This window comes from Macrotis lagotis, chromosome 3, assembly GCF_037893015.1.
Source record: "Macrotis lagotis isolate mMagLag1 chromosome 3, bilby.v1.9.chrom.fasta, whole genome shotgun sequence".
Classification (NCBI taxonomy): Eukaryota; Metazoa; Chordata; class Mammalia; order Peramelemorphia; family Peramelidae; genus Macrotis; species Macrotis lagotis.
In genome coordinates, this window is record NC_133660.1 from 112,560,757 (window position 1) to 112,579,913 (window position 19,157).

Here is a 19,157-nt window from a genome sequence, read left to right on the forward strand (position 1 = left end):
CAGTTTGGGGGTATATGCTATGGAGAATACCATCTTGTATCCAGAGAAAGAATTGTGGAGTTGGAACAAAGACCAAAGACTTTTACCTTTAATTTTTAAAAAAATTATCTTATTATATAATTTTACTATCTCTTATGCTTTATTTTTCTTCCTTAAGGATATGATTTCTTTCTTATCACATTCAATTGAGATCAATGCAAATACTAACAGACTGTTGGAAGTGAGATTAGGGGAAAAACTGTAAAAATTCAAAATAAATAAATTTTTTGAGCTCTTCCATGATCTCAGACCAATTCATATTTTTGTTTGAGGCTTTAGATAGAGTTTTGACTTTTGTTGTCTTCTCCCCAGTTTGGTTTGATCTTTCTTTCAGGATTTTTTTCCTGCTGTTTGCTCATTTTTCCAGCCTATTTCTTGACTTTTAACTACATGATGAAGTAGTGCTCTGTTTCCAAAGTGAAGGGGACACTGTCCCAAATTTCAGGTTTTCTGTGAAGCTGTTTTCAGAGAAAATTCTGGGGACTTTAAGTTTCCAGTTCTTCAAGGTGGTAAAGTGAGTTTATTTCTCTCCAAGTCTGTGCTCTGGTCGCTTAAGTAACCAAAAGCACTCTTTTCCATCCTGAAACAGTGACCAGCAGGGTCCAGCTCTTAGCAGCTCCAAGTTCTGGTGTGCTCCATCTTGCCCTAGGACTGAGACCTGGGATAGCTCTGAGCAAAGGAACTTCTATCATCTCCTTCTGAACAGTGGTCTGACCTTCCTCACCATCTTCAGTCCAGAAACCACCACTGATGCAGCTGCCCCTCTTCATCCCACCCCACCCCCCAAGGCCTAATGCTAATTTGCTGGGACATGGCCTGTGCTGTCTGTGTTCCACTCTCATCCAATACAGCAGACCTTTTTTGATGACCATCCCATCTTTTTGTGGGTTCTGCTACTCCAGAATTTGCCTTGAGACATTATTTAAAATTGTTTGGAGGGGTTTGGGGGAAGTGTCTAGGTGAGTCCCTCTCATCCCCCCCACCATCTTGGCTCCACCCTCTCTCTTTCTAAAGAAGTTTAGCAGCTGTCTGTCTCCTCTCCAACTTCTACCCTCAAAATTGAGGACCTCAGCATTCATAAGTTAATTGCTTTCTCCAACACCTAAGTCTCTCAGTTCCTTAGCCTACTCAAATTCTATAACTTATTCCTTCATTCCATCTCAACCACACACTCAGATCATGACACTCTAAATCTCACTGTTACTCACAAATATTCTACTTCTTGGATCAAAAAAACCTTACCAGATACTAGTTGTGTAACTCTGGATAAATTAAGTTAACCTCTCTGAGTCTCAGTTTCCCTGAGTAGACTTGATGACCTTAAAGGTCTCTTTTGCTCTAAAATACTATGACCTTACAACATTCTTCTAACTAATCATAACTTCTTTTCATTTCACATCTCCCCTTTGCCTCATACATGCTAAATCTAGGTCAAACCCCAACCCTAGATCACTCCCCCACACTATCTATCTACTTTGCTCCTAAATCACATGGTACTATATAGAACTAGAGTCACAACAATGCTGACTAGGTTCACTAAAAATTTCACTAAAAATTTATCTTCAACTGAGCCTTCACTGCAGCATGGCAATTTATAATTATTTTCCTATCTCATATGCTATATTCCAAAACTTTCTCTTGTCCTCCACACTCTCCCCCTATTTTTCTCTTATCTTTCACACTATCCACCCCCCCCATCCGTTTTTAACTGAAGAGCTTCCTCTTCTTATTTTACTGAGAAAATTTAGGCTGAAGTCATTCACCATGCCCCTTATTGAAAAACCCCTTAACATCATTATACATTTTTATTCCCTACTACTGATGAAATGGTCCTTCCACATGGCAATATCAGTCCCTCTTACATGTGCCCTTGATCCCATCCCCATCTTCTCCAGGGAACTGGCCCCTTCATCATTCCTACTCTCTTTAATTTTCAATCCTTCTCTATTTATATTGTTCTTTCTCCATTGCCTTAAAATATAACTAAAGTTTCCCCTGTCTTAACAATACCTAAAGGTAAATACTATGATCCATCCCCTCAAACTATTATCTTGTACCTGTAACTCTACTGCTTTTTTTCAGTGTAATTCCCAGGAATGGATATAGATAACCCATATTCTCTCCTCTCACTCATTCAGCCCTCTACAATCTAGTTTCTGACATCAAAATTCAAATAGCTCTCTCTAAAGTTAGAATAATCTCAAATGGCTAATGTGATGGTCTTTTCTAAGTTATCACCCTTCATTCATAATCTTTTTATTATATGATACTGTTGATCACCCTTTCTCCTATACAGTCTCTCCTATTGGGCTTTTCATGACAATACTCTCTTAAGCGTTCCTTTACCTGTCTTACTACTCCTTTGCTGGGTTCATCATTCAGACCCCCCTACCTGTGGGAGATCCACAAGCTTTCACCTTATGGCCTATTCTCTTGGTAACCTAATAAACTTCATAGATTTAAATTTACCTACATATCTTTATATGCAAGTGACTCAATTTATCTCTTCCTGAACTTCAATCACATCACCAAATGCCTAACGAACATAGCAAACTAAATGTCCCAAAGACAAGTCAAATTCAGTATCACTAAAACAGGAATCCTTATCTTTCATCTAAAGTATACCTCTTTTCCAAACTTTCCTCTTATTTCTGTTTAAGGCACCAACAATTTCTCCAGTTTTCAAGTTTACAACTTTAGCATGAGCCTAGATGCCTCATTCTTCCTCACCCCACATACCTAAGTAGTTGTTACATCTTCCTGTTTCTACATCACATTTTTTTTTTTTTGCTTCTCACTTCTTTATATTTCCAATAGCTTGTAAATCTCTCTCACCTGGATGATTACAAGCCTTCTAAAATGGTATCTCTGGTCCTCAATAGTGATGGATGGCTCTCCTGAGAGCGCAAGGTTATTTTCCTTAAACAGATATTTAATTCTGTTGTGCCCTACTAATAAACTCTAGGGGTCTCTTCTCTTGCCTTCAAGATTAAATAAAATTTTTTCTGTTAAGTCTATTAAAAAGTTCTTCACAACCTGGGTCCAACCTATATTCCCAGACTTCTTATACATCAGTCCCCTTCTTGCATTTTGGGATCAAGTCAAAATGGTATTTCCTCTTTCTTCCTACTTCTAACCCTGTACCTCTATACTGGCACTCCTCCAAAAAATGGAAGGCATTCCCTCCTCTTTCAAGATACAATTAATTCTACATCCACTCTTTCCTGATCTCCCAACTGCTATTACTACCCTCACCACCATCTATTTAGTTGCTTTGGATCCACTTTGCATTTATTCTATATATACTCTTAGGAAGGTCATACATCTCTGTACACACATACATACATGCCCATCACTTTGCTTAGAACACAGCTGGCATTTAATAAATGCTGTTTTTATCAAGATCACCTACCTCTCATTGATATTATACACAAAAATAAATCTATATCTAATCACAAAAATTAGTGAAAAGGTGAAACACTAATAGTTCTTCCCCAAGAAATCCACAACTAAGCCCTTGCCAGTTCTGACACCATTCTATAATTAAGCTTCCTTTACTATTCTGCTTCCCAATAATCCTAGCTTTGTATCACACCAAGTACTGGGCCTCTGAATTGTCCTTTTCTACTTTCTTACTAAGCAGGTTTAGGGTGGTAAAAACAAAAAGTGAATGAATGGTACAGCATAACAGACAGATGGGCATCTATAATGGGGCAAAGGATATCAAGGAGAGGAGAGGACTCCTGGCATGCCCAAGCATGTAAATGTACATAAAAATTCATGTTTATATTACAGATTAACATAGTTAAGAAAAATTTTATGATATTCTTTCAACAAAAAACTATTATTATTATTATTATTATTATTATTATTATTATTATTATTATTTAATGGGAACCTGTGTTTTACTAATGTAGTTATCTTCCCTCCCTTTTTTTTAGGTTTTTGCAAGATAAATGGAGTTAAGTGGCTTTCCCATGGCCACAAAGCTAGGTAATTATTAAGTGTCTGAGGCCAGATTTGAACTCAGGTACTCCTGACTCCAGGGCCAGTGTTCTATCCACTGCATCACCTAGCCGCCCCCATGTAGTTTATCTTTCAAAGAGAAAATTCCCTCCTCCAATTAAGTTACTGCACTGACCTGCCCAGAATCACCAACTGTGCATTAATGCTAAATAAAGATATTCTGGAAATCACAAGTCAATAAAACATTTAAGGCAATTTATTAAAAGCTGATTTATATACAATAATAATTCAAGAATGCTTGATAAAACAAATCAGGAAAGAACTGTTTCAACTGCATGCCGTAACTTTTTCTTAGTGTCTCATCACATCATCCTCATTTCTTCTAGTGATTTTGCTTATTTTAATCTTCGCACTGAAAAACTGACATTATGCCTATACACAGCCAGCCAACTTGGGAGATATTTCAGTAACAAATTTAATCCATACCATTTTTTTGTTATGTTATTTGGTGCATACTATGTGCAATAATACCTACCAATTCTTTTCTCAAAGTATTCATGACTCCACTTCCATGGAATCTACAAATCTTTGATCTTTCACTCCTTCTTCCTGAGTCATATTTTCCCACTTATTCTTCACCATCCTAAGCTCCCCCTTCCCTCCTAAAGAAGTCACCAAATTTCAGAAATTATTAACTTTATTTAAAGGGTTTGATTCCTTAAAAAAAAAATCACAACAAAAAAGTCTCAACATCATTCTCTGAAAATGATGTTGGTGAATACACTACAATTATTTATTTTTATAGTGGGGTTTTTTTGCAATATATTTACTCTAAGTACTACAAGACAACCCAATATCCCTGAAAAAATTTCTATTTGTATTTAGCATCTGATATAATTCTTCATTTTTTTCTTTTTTTAGTCTTTCTAAAGAGTATTATTGCTGTTCAGTTGTTTCAATTGTTTCTGATTCTTCATGATCCCATTTAGGGTTTTCTTGGTAAAGATTCTGGAGGGAGTTGTCATTTCCTTCTCTATTTTACAGATGAGGAGCTGAGGCAAAAAGAGTTAAATGACCTGCCCAGGGTCACACACAAGTACCTGAAACCAGATTTGAACTCATGAAGGTTGAGTCTTCTTGACTCTAGGCCTGGCACTCTATTCACTGAGCTATCTTTCCATCTGGCTGCAAACTCCTTATTTGTTCTATTTCATTTTTTAGAGAGAAGAGAGTGTTGATCATTTTCTCCAGCAATATGTCTAATTCCCTTGTTGGTCACTAGGCAAGGATCTAACATCTAAAGTACCAAAATTAAAAGTTTGTCATTTGAGAAACCATGTTTCTTAAAAACCTCTTTCCCCACTTCTCCCACTCTATTACAAATGCAGAAGGCAAACAACACAAGACTGAGGCATTTATATTTTTCTGTTTCGTGGGTTGCCCATTATATTATTTGTGAGAAACTACTCTGTATTTAGCTAGGCCCATCCTCAGAAAGCAGATTCATCCTATTGTCACAACCATACCTAAAGTCCTTCCAGCATGGGAGAGCCTGACAGAGTTTGCCATCCACTGGACTAGTCTTCAAGAAGTCAGGGTCACCTCTGTGCAAAGATGAAGCATTAGAGTAAGAGTCTGTGGATTTAATTATTCAAATAAAATGCTAATAAAAATGAGAAATGGACAGCAGATATCATATCATCATTAAATTTATCAATTATATATATAAAGATTTTTGCTGGTATAAATAATTTCAACAACAATAAAACCAAATGAGCACAAAAATCACTTTTGTAAATACCTGACATAGTTGGCAAGTGAAGAGATAATGGTCAAAAGCAACTTAGAATACAAACTCATTTACAAAATCTTACAAAGGATGATGCATCATTATCAAAAATATTTCATAGGGAGAAGCAATACAGAGTAAAAAAATCTATCATAAAGACCTTAGTAAGAGATCTTTAAACAAAATCATCTCAAGAGTATTTAAAAATAAAAATGGAGAGATTTTAGGTAAATGGTCAATATAACAGAAAACTAAAAATTTTGCCTAGTCCCATTAAAGTGCAAAAATAAACCTACAAACTCAATAAGGAATTTAGAGCTGGCAGTAGAGAAGTTCCAACCATAGCCACCCATAGGCCCTGCCCAGAACTTAGAACTTTTATGCACTCCCTGAAGCCTAACATTCCCCCACCATGCCTTCATACAGACCTGCTAGCCACTTAGTAAGAAGGGAGAGATAGGCGAGCACATATTGGCACTGATGCACAAAATCCCAGGAAGGGAAAAACTAGGGGTGGATCAGGAAGGTATCAGCACACACAACTACACCAGGCCTGAAAGGTAGGGGGGATGGGTGTCCTGCTGGAACCAGCTCATCTGAACTCCCATGTGCCCCTCCCCCCACTAAGGCACTGGACCCCCAAAATGTGAATTCCTCACCAAAGGTGGCTGAAGCAGCTCTGAGGTAAGACCCTCTTTCAAAGGAATCATAAAGGGTGATACTGTCAAAGACCTCAAGAGAAATAACTCAGTCAAAAACTGAAAGCACTGATAAATTAACAGGAAGATATAACAGGAAAGACATCTAAATTTAGAACCTCAAATATTATTTCAGACCTCAAATAATATTAAATAAATGTTACAATGACTATGATGTGTAGCATGGGCACATAATCTATACAAGATTACTTTTATATAAGATTATTTGCTATTGGGAGGGAAGGAGGAAAAGGGTTTTAGGAAACTACAAAAATGAATGTTGAAAACTACCTTTATATATAATTGAAAAAATAAAGACTGCAAGATAAAAGGAATTGAACAAAACACCTCAGAAAACATAGTATTCTAATCAGGGCTTAGAAATGAGGATGCTCCAAAATGCTTCAAGAGAGAAATCAAAACCTTCAAAGAAAAAGGGAATGGCATAATCTCCTACCTGCCTGAAAGAAATAAAAAACTAAAAAAGATAATGATCAGGGTGGCTAGGTGGCGCAGTGGATAGAACACTGGCCCTGGAATCAGGAGTACCTGAGTTCAAATCCGGCTTCAGACACTTAAGAAATTACCTAGTTGTATGACCTTGGGCAAGCCACTTAACCCCATTGCCTTGGGGGAAAAAAAGATAATGATCACCTTCCAAAAAAATAAAAGACAATAAAAAAACCTATGCTTCAAATTTGTTGCCGATTTGATTTCGGTTTCTGCCTGATAAATCGTGATTGAGGTCGAGAAATGCAGGTGTGGAAAAAATATATTTTTTAAAAGAAGAGTTTAAGTAAGCTGGAAGGCTCAGCTGAAGTTGAGAGAGAGAGAGGGAGGGAGGTACAGTGGATAGAGCACCTGCCCTGGAATCAGGAGTCAGGAGTGCCTGAGTTCAAATCCGGCCTCAGACACTTAATAATTACCTAGCTGTGTGGCCTTGCACAAGCCACTTAACTCCATTGCTTTGCAAAAACTAAAAAACAAAACAACAAATCATTTCCTGCCTAGTGATCAGGTCAAGGTTAACAGAATCAAGATGGAAATGAGAAAGTGTCCAAGGGAGGCAGAAACTCAAGAGCAGGGACTTCCATACATTTGAAAGATGTTGTTTCTGCTAATTCACAATTCTTTACATGATTTCCCTACATCAGAAGGATTAAATTCAACAATTTCAATAAAAAACCATTAAGTTTTGCAGAAGATCTTCAAATATAATGAAAAAATTCAAATAACATACCTATACCACCATAAACTATATAATGGAACATAATACTACATTCTCAAAAGCAAAGTTGTTCAAAATGCAACCCAAAATGACAATACCCTAAAATCTTGAGCCAAATGAAAAAAGATGGATTTTCAATAAGAGAATCACAAGTTTTCCTTTTTTTTTTAAGGTTTTTGCAAGGCAAATGGGGTAAAAGTGGCTTGCTCAAGGCCAGCCAGGTAATTATTAAGTGTCTGAGACCAGATTTGAACCCAGGTACTCCTGACTCCAGGGCCAGTTTTCCTTTTTTAAAAAACCATACATGAGCAGATTACTCAACTACAATTATCAAGAAAACGCACAAGTAATGAAATCAATTACTCATGAAAGTTATCTACAGAATTTTTTTAAAAAAGGAGAAACCAATAATTGAGAGTTTTTTCCTCAAAGTACAAAAGGAGACAAGAGTTGAAAAAAGAAATAGGAAAATGTGACAATAGTGGAGAAACAGACCTATTCCATCACCACAGCCTATTCAAAGTGTTCTGTAAGACTAAACTGTAGAATGGGAAGCTATATACAAAGAGAGGGAGGTAGTAAAAGATAGAGGAAATGTAAGGTGCCCCAGTCAAGTCAATGATAAACAACAAAAGGAAAATAGCTCAGCAAGAAAGTTACAAGAAGATGAGAGGCAAAAGGAGAGGGTAAGTTAAGAGGAAACCTTGTCACAGTGGCAGAATTGGAGCCCCTGGAAGGAAATAGCAACTCTGCAATGGGCATGATCTAAAGACCACTTCCTAGAAAATGAGAATTAAAAGAAAAATAAAAGCCCCTGGGAGCAACTAATATCCAGAAAGATGGGAATGACTTGCAGGCCAGAAAAGATGCTCACTGTAAATGGAAAATGATGACAGAATAAGAAGGGTATAAAAACCATATTATTAGGAACAAATTCTATCCTCTCTAATTCCTCCAGAAATTGATACTTATAAGAGCAAAGGATAACAAAAAAAGAAGAAAAAGAAAATCTAAAAGGCAATAAATGAAAACTAGAGAATGAAAAATGCTTATTTTAGATGTACTTCTGAAATTAAGGATTTAAAGAAGTATAATGACTATGAAGTAAAAAAATAAAAATTTCAAATACACAAAAAGGAAAGGGAAATGATGGAAAAAATGTAAAGAAATGTCTTTTTTAAGAAAAAAGTATAGAAAATTGGGGGGGGACCCTAAAATCAAAAGAAATTGAAGGTGAAATAAGGAGCTAGAAAGCATGTTTAATTCATTAATTATTTAACTAAGAAAGGATAAGAGAGGAAGAATTTATATAATAGAATGGAAAGGAATTAATAAGTAAATCTCCAAAATGTGTGAAAGGAATGACAAATGTCAGGGGGTTCAAGTTGAAAGTGAGGGAAAGAGTTATCTGTGAGAAAAGAATTACTTTAAGGTAGATTAAACAAAAATAATTGTTGGGGGGCAGCTAGCTGGTCTGGTAGATAGAGCACCAGTCCTGGAGTCAGGAGGATCTGAGTTCAAATATGACCTCAGACAATAATTGCCTAGCTGTGTGACCTTGGGCAAGTCACTTAACCCCATTGTCTTGCAAACCCCCCCAAAAAAGAAAAAAGGAACCAAAACAAAAAATCCTAATTAAGAAAAAAGTAGTATGGGAGAAACAAGAGAAAAACATAAATATTTCTCATAACTTCAAATGTAAACACATTAAACAATACAATGAAATATATGAGAAAGACTGGACAAGAAAACAAAACTGCACAATCTCATGCTAACTAGAACATTTAAAAAAATACATAAATAAAACAAAAATGAGAGAGTGGAACAAAATTCGTTATGTGACTACAAAAAGAAGAGCTGTGATCATTTATCAGACAAAGCAAAAGAAAATACTGACAAAATAAATAGTACTAAAGAAATTACATTATACAGGGGGAAAAAACCTAGATAACCAACCAATATCAGTTAAAGAACCCTATATGCTCCAAATGCCTTAGCATCCAAAATCACACAAATCCAACAGAAAGATAAACAAAAAGTAGAATACAGGAATACACAAACTGATGGAGAAACTAAAGCTAAAAGCTGGATGGTAGAGTAGTAGGAAGTACATCAAATTTCCCCACCAAAATTCCTTTAAATAAATGTAGAAAACACCTTGGACTAAATCTTGATCAGGAAATCTGATTTAAAAAAATCATAGCAAGCTATTTTTCCAGCCCAAATCAGCCCAAGGAAGCAAGAGTTTTGGGGGAACTAGAGACTGAGCAAAAGTCCTGAACACTCTAGCTCAATAGAGAGGTTGTGCCATAGGGAAACAAATCGTATACCTGTGTTAGGAATAGAAGCCAACTGGCACCTTCCATCCAATACACTAAGCTCTAGATCATAGACTAAGAGAGGGACTGGTGAGGTAGTCTATGCCCAGGGGAAGCATTTGGGTAAGGACTAGTTGAAGGCTGTAAGTGTATGTATACCAGGAGGGAAGCTAATTAACAACTGGACCCCAGAAGCAGAGAAGGGTCCAGTTCCTATCCATGTATAAATCCTGGACCAAAGGGGCTTATGCAGGTCTGACCCTCACCACGTAACTTCCCAAATGGCTGCTGGAAGGGGCAGTTGGCAGCAGCCCACAATGTTTCTAAGACCCAAAGCCAGGTTAGTCACTTGCACAACTCCTGATGGGTAGCTGCAATCCAACCCTGCCCTGGAGGCAGTCCTTGAGATCCTGGACTACCACCACACTCCACAGCACAAGAAAGCAGTGACAGGATCAGTCTGGACGGACCTTCCTCCACAAGTGTAACACAAATCCTAATGCCAAGTTTAAAATCAGGAAGTAGCCTGGAGGAATGGATTAAAAAAAAAGAGTCCCCTCATAAAAAGCTAGTTTGATGACAGGGAAGCGCAAAATACAATGCCCAAAGAAGAGGATGACTCAAAACATCTATGAGCAAAACCTAAAAGCAAACCAAAAACCCTAAATTCAACTAGCCCAGCTGAGTTAAAAGAATTTTTAATATAAATACAATGAATACCAGAGGAGGGGTAAAAAAAAAAATCCAAAGTGAAACAGGAGCTATAGAAGGAAGAATTGGAAAGCTTGATAAAAATCATAGAAAACCTTCACCAAACAACAAATTCTTTGAAAATTATAACTTGGATAAAAATGTCAGTGACTTCAAGATGCATAAAGACATATTTAGACAAAGACTGAAAATAGATAAAATGTAAAAAATTGACCTCGAAAACAAGAAATGAGGAGAAAAAATTTTAAGAATCATTGGAATTATCTGAAAACTGTAATACCACAACCAAAAAAAAAAGTGCAATCATCTTTCAAACAATCTTTAAAAAAAAAGAAAAAATAAACAAACAAAAATACTCTGCCCAGATCTCTTAGAACCACAGGGCCAAGTAAAAAGAAAAAACAACAGAGTAGTCTCCTCCTGAAATACACTGCAAAATGAAAACTCCCTGGAACACTGGCAAAAATCCAGGCCTTCTGGGGCAACTAGAGCACCAACCTGGAGTCAGGAGACCCGAGTTCAAATTCAAGTTAATTACCTAGCTGTGTGACCTTGGGCTAGTCACTTAACCCCACTGCCTTAAATAAAAAATATAGAGCTTCCAGGTCAAAGAAAAATACTGCAAGTAATCAAAATGAAAAGAATTCAAGTAAGAGACCTGCAATTAGATCAGATTTAACAGTCATCAACTATAAAGCACTAGAGAAGTCAGAATATAATAACCCTGAAGGCTTACAGGCAAAAACAGCTTACTTCTAAAAGCTAAACATAGTACTATATGGGGAATCTTTAATAAAGGTCTTCCAAGCATTCCCAGTGAAAAGGCAGGAGTTACACAGAAATTTTTTGATAATATTTGCCCTTCAATTCTTGAAAACCACAACATCAGGGAGGTGATGCCATCACAAGCAAGTTGGATTTGAATAAGGGGGTGCTTATTCACTAAAACAAAATAAGGATAAATTCCTTACACTAGGATATACACAGAGATGATGGATCCCTTTCTAAATTCTATTACCTGGAGGGGCGGCTAGGTGGCACAGTGGATAAAGCACCAGGCCCTGGAGTTAGGAGTACCTGGGACACTTAATGATTACCTAGCTGTGTGGCCTTGGGCAAGCCACTTAATCCCATTTGCCTTGCAAAAACCTTAAAAAAAAAAGTCACCAAGAACATCAATTAAGTGAGATCCACTTTGGGGAGAAGGAAATGGCAAACTACTTTAGTATCTTTTGACCAGAAAAACCCAAATAGTCACAAAGAGTTAGGAAAAACTGAAATGATAGAACAAGTAGCAGCTTATTATCAGTAGATGATCTAAAGAGAATTGTGAAAAGAGAAGGGAAGAAAAATACACTAGGGAAAGCAACAAAAATGTGGATACCCTTTGATCCAGCAATACCACTAATGGGTCTATATCCTGAAGAGATCAAGAAAAAGGGTTAAAAACCCGACATGTGCAAAAATAGTAAAATAGTCCTAGCAGCTCTGTGCTGGCAAAGAATTGGAAATTGAGAGGATGCCCATCAATTGGGGAATGACTGAATAAATTTGTGTGTGTGTGTGTGTGTGTGTGTGTGTGACATATGGAATGCTATAGTCTTTAAGAAATCATGAGGGAGGGGTGGCTAGGTGGCACAGTGGATAGAGCACCAGCCTTGGAGTCAGGAGTTCAAATCCGGTCTCACACACTTAATATATTATTACCTAGCTGTGTGGCCGGCCTTGGGCAAACCACTTAATGCCATTTGCCTTGCAAAAAACAAAAACAAAACCAAAACACCAAAAAAAAAAAGAAAAGAAATCATGAGGGACAGGATTTCAAATGTTATCCACAGTAATGGGGGTGATAATCAGCCTTAATGGACTTGTTCACTCCCTCAGTGCAATAATCAGGTACAATTTTAGGGGATCCATGATGGAGAAAACTATCTCTATCCAAAAAAAGGAGTTTAAACAACAAAAGATTATTATCTTCAATTTTTTAAAAAGTTGCTATCTCTAATGCTTTCTTCCTTATGGATCTGTTTTTTCTCTTAACACGTTCAATTTTGTGCTATGCATACCACGCAAGCAGTATATTTTCTTATATATTCTATTTGTTTTCCAATTACATACAATGGTAGATTCTATCATCTTGCAAAGTTTTGAATTTTGTAATTTTCCCCCTCCACCTCTAATAGAAGGTAATTTTTTTTTTAGATTTTTCAAGGCAATGGTTAGATTAAGTGGCTTGCCCAAGGCCACACAGCTAGGTAATTATTAAGTGTCTGAAGTCAGGTTTGAACCTAGGTACTCCTGACTCCAAGGCCGGTGCTCTATCCACTGCGCCACCTAGCCGCCCCCTAACAGAAAGTAATTTAATATAGTTTCTACATTTGTGTCCATGATATGCATAGATAAAAATTATAAAGAGAATTTTTGACCAGATAGAGAACATTATGAAATAGAAAATGGATAATTTTGATTATCTTAATTTGGAATGTTTTGCACAAACAATACCAATAAGATGAAGATTAGAAGGAAAGCTGTAACCTGGAAAACAATTTTTATAAAGGCTGATAAAGGCTTCATTTCTAAAAATGATTAAAAAACAGTCAAATTTATATTAATACAAGTTATTCCCCAATTGATAAATGATCAAAGGATATGAAAAGGCAGTTTTCAGAAGAAGAAATTAAAATAATCTATAATCATAAGAAAAATGCTCTAGGGGGAGGAGCCAAGGTGGCGACGAGAGAGGACCATCTCTTAGCTGCTCTGGAGCAAAACTTGTAAACTAAGGACTCTTAACTAAATTTTCGAGAGACAGAACCCACAAAGTGACCCAGTGAGGCAGTTCTCCTACTCAAGGTAATCTGGAAAAGAGCAGAAAGCTCCCAGGGGTCAGAGGGGTGGCCCTCCAGAGGGGTGGCCCACCAGAGTGAAAGAACTTCAGCCTCCAGGAGGCAGCCCCAGGCGCTGGGAGCCATGGCTGGGGGGGGGGGGGGGGGGGGGGGGGGGATTTCCTGAGCTACACCCTGGTGAGCACTGAGCACAAATTGGGAGAATGGGGGACCTCGGCCAGAGCGAGCACGTGAAGCCCAGCCCTCAGGGCACACAGAGGGCAGCATGGCCAAGGCAGTCCAGATCCAGGAAACAGAAGCAGGTGGAGCTGGTAAGCATGAGCCCCCAGGGCATGAGCCCATTGAGCTGAGGGAGGGGAGTGGAGAGAGAGAGAGAGAGAGAGAGAGAGAGAGAGAGAGAGAGACTGCCAAGCTCTGTCCTCTGCCTCTGGGGCTCTGACCACATTCAGATCCTGATCACAGTCTAGGCCCCCCCCCATAGAACAGCAGGCCCCCCCCACCTCAACCCTGTGGCAGAGGGGGGCGCTTATGGTCATTCACAGACCAGGAGGGAGGACAGAACCTCACACAGAGACCCTTGTGGGAGTGTCCCAAAAGCTCAGGAAGCACCCCAAAACCAGGCTCAGGCTGGGAAAAATGAGTAAGCAGAGAAACAAGAGGAACACCATTGAGAAATACTTTGCCTGTGAGCCCAAGAAGGATCAAAACACTCAGTCTGAAGATGAGGAAGCACAAGCTCCTGCATCTAAAGACTCCAAGAAAAACAGAAATTGGGCTCATATATGACAAAGCTCAAAAAAGACTTTGAAAATCAAGTGAGGGAGATAGAGGAAAAATTGGGAAAAGAAATGAGAGAGATGCATGAAAATGAAGTCAAGGAGATCCAAAAAAAAAAAATGCTGAAGAAAATAGCATGCTAAAAAACCAGCATCGGTCAAATGGATAAAACAGTTTAAAAAGTTATTGAGAAGAATGCTTTAAAAAAGCAAAATTGGCCAGATGGAAAAGGAGATAAGAAAACTCTGAGGAAAACAAATCCCTCAGACAAAGAATAGAACTCAGCAAGATTGCTGATTTTACGAGAAATCAGGACTTAATACTTCAAAAACCCAAACAATGAAAAATTAGAAGAAAATGTGAAACATCTCACTGAAAAAACAACTGACATGGAAAATAGATTTAGGAAAGATAATTTTAAAATTATTGGAATACCTGAAAGTCATGACCAGAAAAAGAGCCTTGACATCATTTTCAAAGAATTACTACAGGAAAATTGTCCTGATATACTAGAAGCAGAGGGCAAAATAGAACTGGAGAGAATCCACCAATCCCCCTGAGAAAGAGATCCCAAAAAAATACAACCCCCAGGAATATTATAGCCAAGTTCCAGAACTCCCAAGTCAAAGAGAAAATATTACAAGCAGCCAGAAGGACACAGTTCAAATACCGTGGAGCTGCAGTCAGGATCACACAGGACTTAGCAGCAACTACATTGGAAGCTCGTAGGGCTTGGAATATAATATACCGGAAGGCAAAAGAGCTTGGAATGCAACTGAGAATCAACTACCCAGCAAAAATGAATGATCTCTTCCAGGGAAAAAAGATGGACTTTCAATGAACCAGGGGAATTTCAAATGTTCCTAGTGGAATGGCCAGAGCTGAACAGAAGGTTTGATCTTCAAATACAGGACTCAGGTAAAGCTTAGAGAGTGGGAGAATAGTAAAATATGAAGGACTTAATGATGACGAACTACATGTATTCCTGCATAGAAAAATGACACTGATAATACTCATATGAACCTTCTCATTTAATAGAGCATGTAGAAGGAGCTTTTATAGATGAAGCACAGGAGAAAGCTGAATTTGAAGATATAATGTGGTATAAAAATGGAGTCAACAGATAAAAGGGAAATGTAATGGAAGAAAAAGGAGAGGAGGAATTCTAAGATATTTCATATAATAAGATTTTTCTTTATTACAATGAGATATTGCAATAATATGGAAGGGGGAGGCAAGGGGGAATGAGGGAATCTTTGCTCTCATCAGAGGTGGCTAGGAGAGGAAACAGCATATATACTCAATGGGGTATAGATATCTGAAGTAAGAAAGAGAGAAGGGAGATGGGGAAGGGGGGGGGATGTGAGTGATGTAGGAGAGGATGGACCATTGGGGGGAGAGTGTTCAGATATAACACATTTTCTTTTTTTACTTCTTGCAAGGGACTGGGATTGGAAGGCCTGTCCGGGACCACAGGACTGAGTGAACGCTGGGTAAGGGGTGGTATGGAGGCTCAGGGCCTCTTGGCCCCAGGGCCAGGGATCTGTCTGCTGTTCAACTCAGCTACCCTACAGCAGAGATACAGTGAAAGGAGAAAAAATATATAGTACATGGTAGTGGAGAAATACAAAAGGAGGGAGTCGTGATCAGCAATGGCAACGGTGGAAAAATATGGAAGTAACTTTTGTGATGGATTTATCCTAAAGAATGTGATCTACCCACGACAGAGCTGGTGGTGTTGGAACACAGACTGAAGCACATTTTTTATTATTACTATTTTCTGGGGGGGTGCAGGGCAAATGGGACTGGGTGGTCTGCCTGGGGCCACACAGCTGGGTGATTGCTGTGTGTCTGAGGCCGGATTTGGACTTGGGTGCTCCTGGCTCAAGGGCCAGTGATCTGTCTGCCACCCAGCCGCCCCTACTATTATTATTATTAATACTATTTTATTTTGGGTCTTTTTTTTTGGTTTTTGTAGGGAAATGGGGTTGGGGTGGCTTGCATGGGATCACATAGTTGGATGACTGTTGGGTGTCTGGGGCAGGATTTGGTCTCAGATGCTCCTGGCTCCAGGGCCAGTGCTCCATCCACTTTGCCACCTGGCCATACCTATTGTTGTTGTTATTATTATTATTTTTAATTTTTTCTCTCCCCTTTATTGCTTATGTGGGTCTATATTTTCTTGGGGAAAAGGGGTATTATGTTTACTCTTTTTTTTAAGGTTTTTGCAAGGCAAACAGGGTTAAGTGGCTTGCCCAAGGCCACACGGCTAGGTAATTATTAAGTGTCTGAGGCCGGATTTGAACCCAGGTACTCCTGACTCCAGGACTGGTGCTCTATCCACTGTGCCACCTAGCCGCCCCTATGTTTACTCTTAAACAAGAATATTTTAGTAATGTATAAAAAAACATTACTTGTATAAAATAAGAATATATATATAAAGAAAAATGCTCTAAATCATTATTGTTTAGAGATGCAAATTAAAACAACTCTTAGAGATACCACCTCCCACCTATCAGATTGACTAATATGAAACAAAAAGAAAATGATCAGTGTGGAGGAGATATGGAAAAACTAGGACATTAATACACTATTTGGTGGAGTTGTGAACTGATCCAACCAATCTGGAAAGCAAATTGGAACTAAACCCAAAGGTAAATAAAACTGAACCAGCAGAACCACTACTAGGTATCCCAATAGTAGTGGTATATTCTACTACTATTTGATTACAGAGAGAGAGAGACAGAGAGAGAGAGGGAGGGAGAGAGAGAAACCCACATGTACAAAAATATAGCAATTTTTTTTCTGGTTTTTTCGTGGTGGCAAAAGATTGGAAATAGAGGGAATACTCATCAATTGGGGAATGGTTGAACAACTTGTGGTATATGAACGTAATGGATTATTACCTTCTTTTGAAGAAACAATGAGCAGGGAGATTTCAGAAAAACCTGGAAAGACTTACATGAACTGTAGATGCTGAGTGAAGTGAGCAGAGCCAGAAGAACACTGTACACCTTAGCAACAATATTGTATGATCAACTATGACTTGAGACTCTCAGCAGCAGTACAGTAATCAAAGACAACTCAAAAAGACCTATGACTAGGGGCGGCTAGGTGGCACAGTGGATAGAGCACCAGCTCTGGAGTCAGGAGTACCTGGGTTCAAATCCGGCCTCAGACACTTAATAATAACCTAGCTGTGTGGCCTTGAACAAGCCACTTTAACCCCATTTGCCTAGCAAAACAAAAACAAAAGACCTATGATAGAAAATACCATCCACATCCAGAGAAAGAACTATGGAATCTGAATGTAGAGCAAAACATATTCTCTTCACTTTTTAAATTTGCTTTTTCCTCCTTTTTGTAGTTTTTACCCCTTTGTTCTGATTCTTCTTTAACAGCATGACTAATAAGAAAAGACCTGTAACCCAAATGTGCATCTGATTATTGCTGCTTAATTAGATGATTAATGCTACCTTAGGGTGGAGGGAGAGGAGGGTGGAAGGGAAAAAAACTACAAAAATGAATGTTGAAAATTATCTTTATATGATAATTGTTAACATAACTAAATTTTAAAGGTTATTAAGAGGGAAAGAAATAAGAAAATGGGAAACTCAACTGCGAGTAGATTAAGGGAGGGGGGCTCGTCTCTCAAAGCAAAACAAATTCTGAAGATAAACATATTTATAGCTACTTCTGTAGCTGAGAGGAGTCTGTATATTGGGCAATGGCTGAGCAAGTTATAGGATATAAACGTGACAGAATGTTACTGTGCTATAATGATGGGGATGGTTTCAGAGAAGACTTTGAAGACCTATCAACTCATACAAAGGGAAGTAAACAGAACTACTAGAAAAATGTATACAATGACAACAACATAGTATAGACAATTTTAAAGAATTAGGAATATTTTGGAGGTGGCTAGGTGGCGCAGTGGATAGAGCACCGGCCCTGGAGTCAGGAGTACCTGGGTTCAAATCCAGCCTCAGATACTTAATAATTACCTAGCGTGGCCTTAGGCAAGCCACATAACCTCATTGCCTTGCAAAAAAAACTAGAAAAAAAGAATTAGGATATTCTGTTCAGCACAATGAAGAACAATGAATCAAGAGCATCCGCCTGTTGAAAGAAAAATAAGAAACTCTTTTTTTGAGACAGTGGACTTTTGGTGACTGAAAAAAATGAAACTTATAAGACAATACATACACACACACACACACACACACACACACACACACCACAGCTCAGGGAACATAAAAAAACACAACCCAAATAGACTTAATCACAAAATTCTAAATATTGAATGGGTCAAAGAACAAATCAGAGAGAATATTAATCATGTGAAAACAAAGATAAGGATGAAATAATATGCCAAACTTTATGGGAAGAAACTAGTCAGGGGAAAATAATATTCCCTAAAATATAAGTTAACAAAATAGAAAAGGAGAGGATTAAGAATCTATATACATTGTTAAAAATTAGAAAGTCAACATCTAAACAAACCAGAAATACACTCAGAAGGAGAGTAAGTGAAAATTACAGAGGAAATCGCAAAACTTGGACACCAAAAATGCCATAGAAAGTAAAAAGCAAAATTAAAAAATGATGCTTTGAAAATATTGACAAATGAACTGATGCTGAGTGAGATGAGCAGAACCAGAAAAACATGTATACCCTAACAGCAACATGGGGTTGATGATCAACCTTGATGGACACACTTATTTCATCTGTGCAACAATGAGGGACAATTTGGGGCTGTCTGCAATTCGAGAATACCATCTTATC

General features: G+C 38.0%; 1 protein-coding gene across 17 annotated transcripts in view; it reads right to left on the bottom strand.

Annotated features, from left to right (window-relative positions):
- RBM46 (RNA binding motif protein 46) overlaps positions 1-19,157 on the bottom strand; it is a 74,952-nt gene that overhangs the window by 43,947 nt on the left and 11,848 nt on the right. For 12 of the 17 annotated variants that reach the window (XM_074229091.1, XM_074229075.1, XM_074229078.1 and 9 more), the window contains one exon: positions 5,532-5,609. The exons of 2 other annotated variants lie outside the window; for them this stretch is intronic. In XM_074229091.1, the coding sequence (XP_074085192.1) occupies positions 5,532-5,574 (43 nt within the window). In that variant the 5' untranslated portion in view covers positions 5,575-5,609. Of the gene's footprint in view, positions 1-5,531; positions 5,641-19,157 lie in introns of all 17 variants that reach the window. 3 more of the 17 variants (XM_074229083.1, XM_074229082.1, XM_074229079.1) reach the window with 1 other exon arrangement.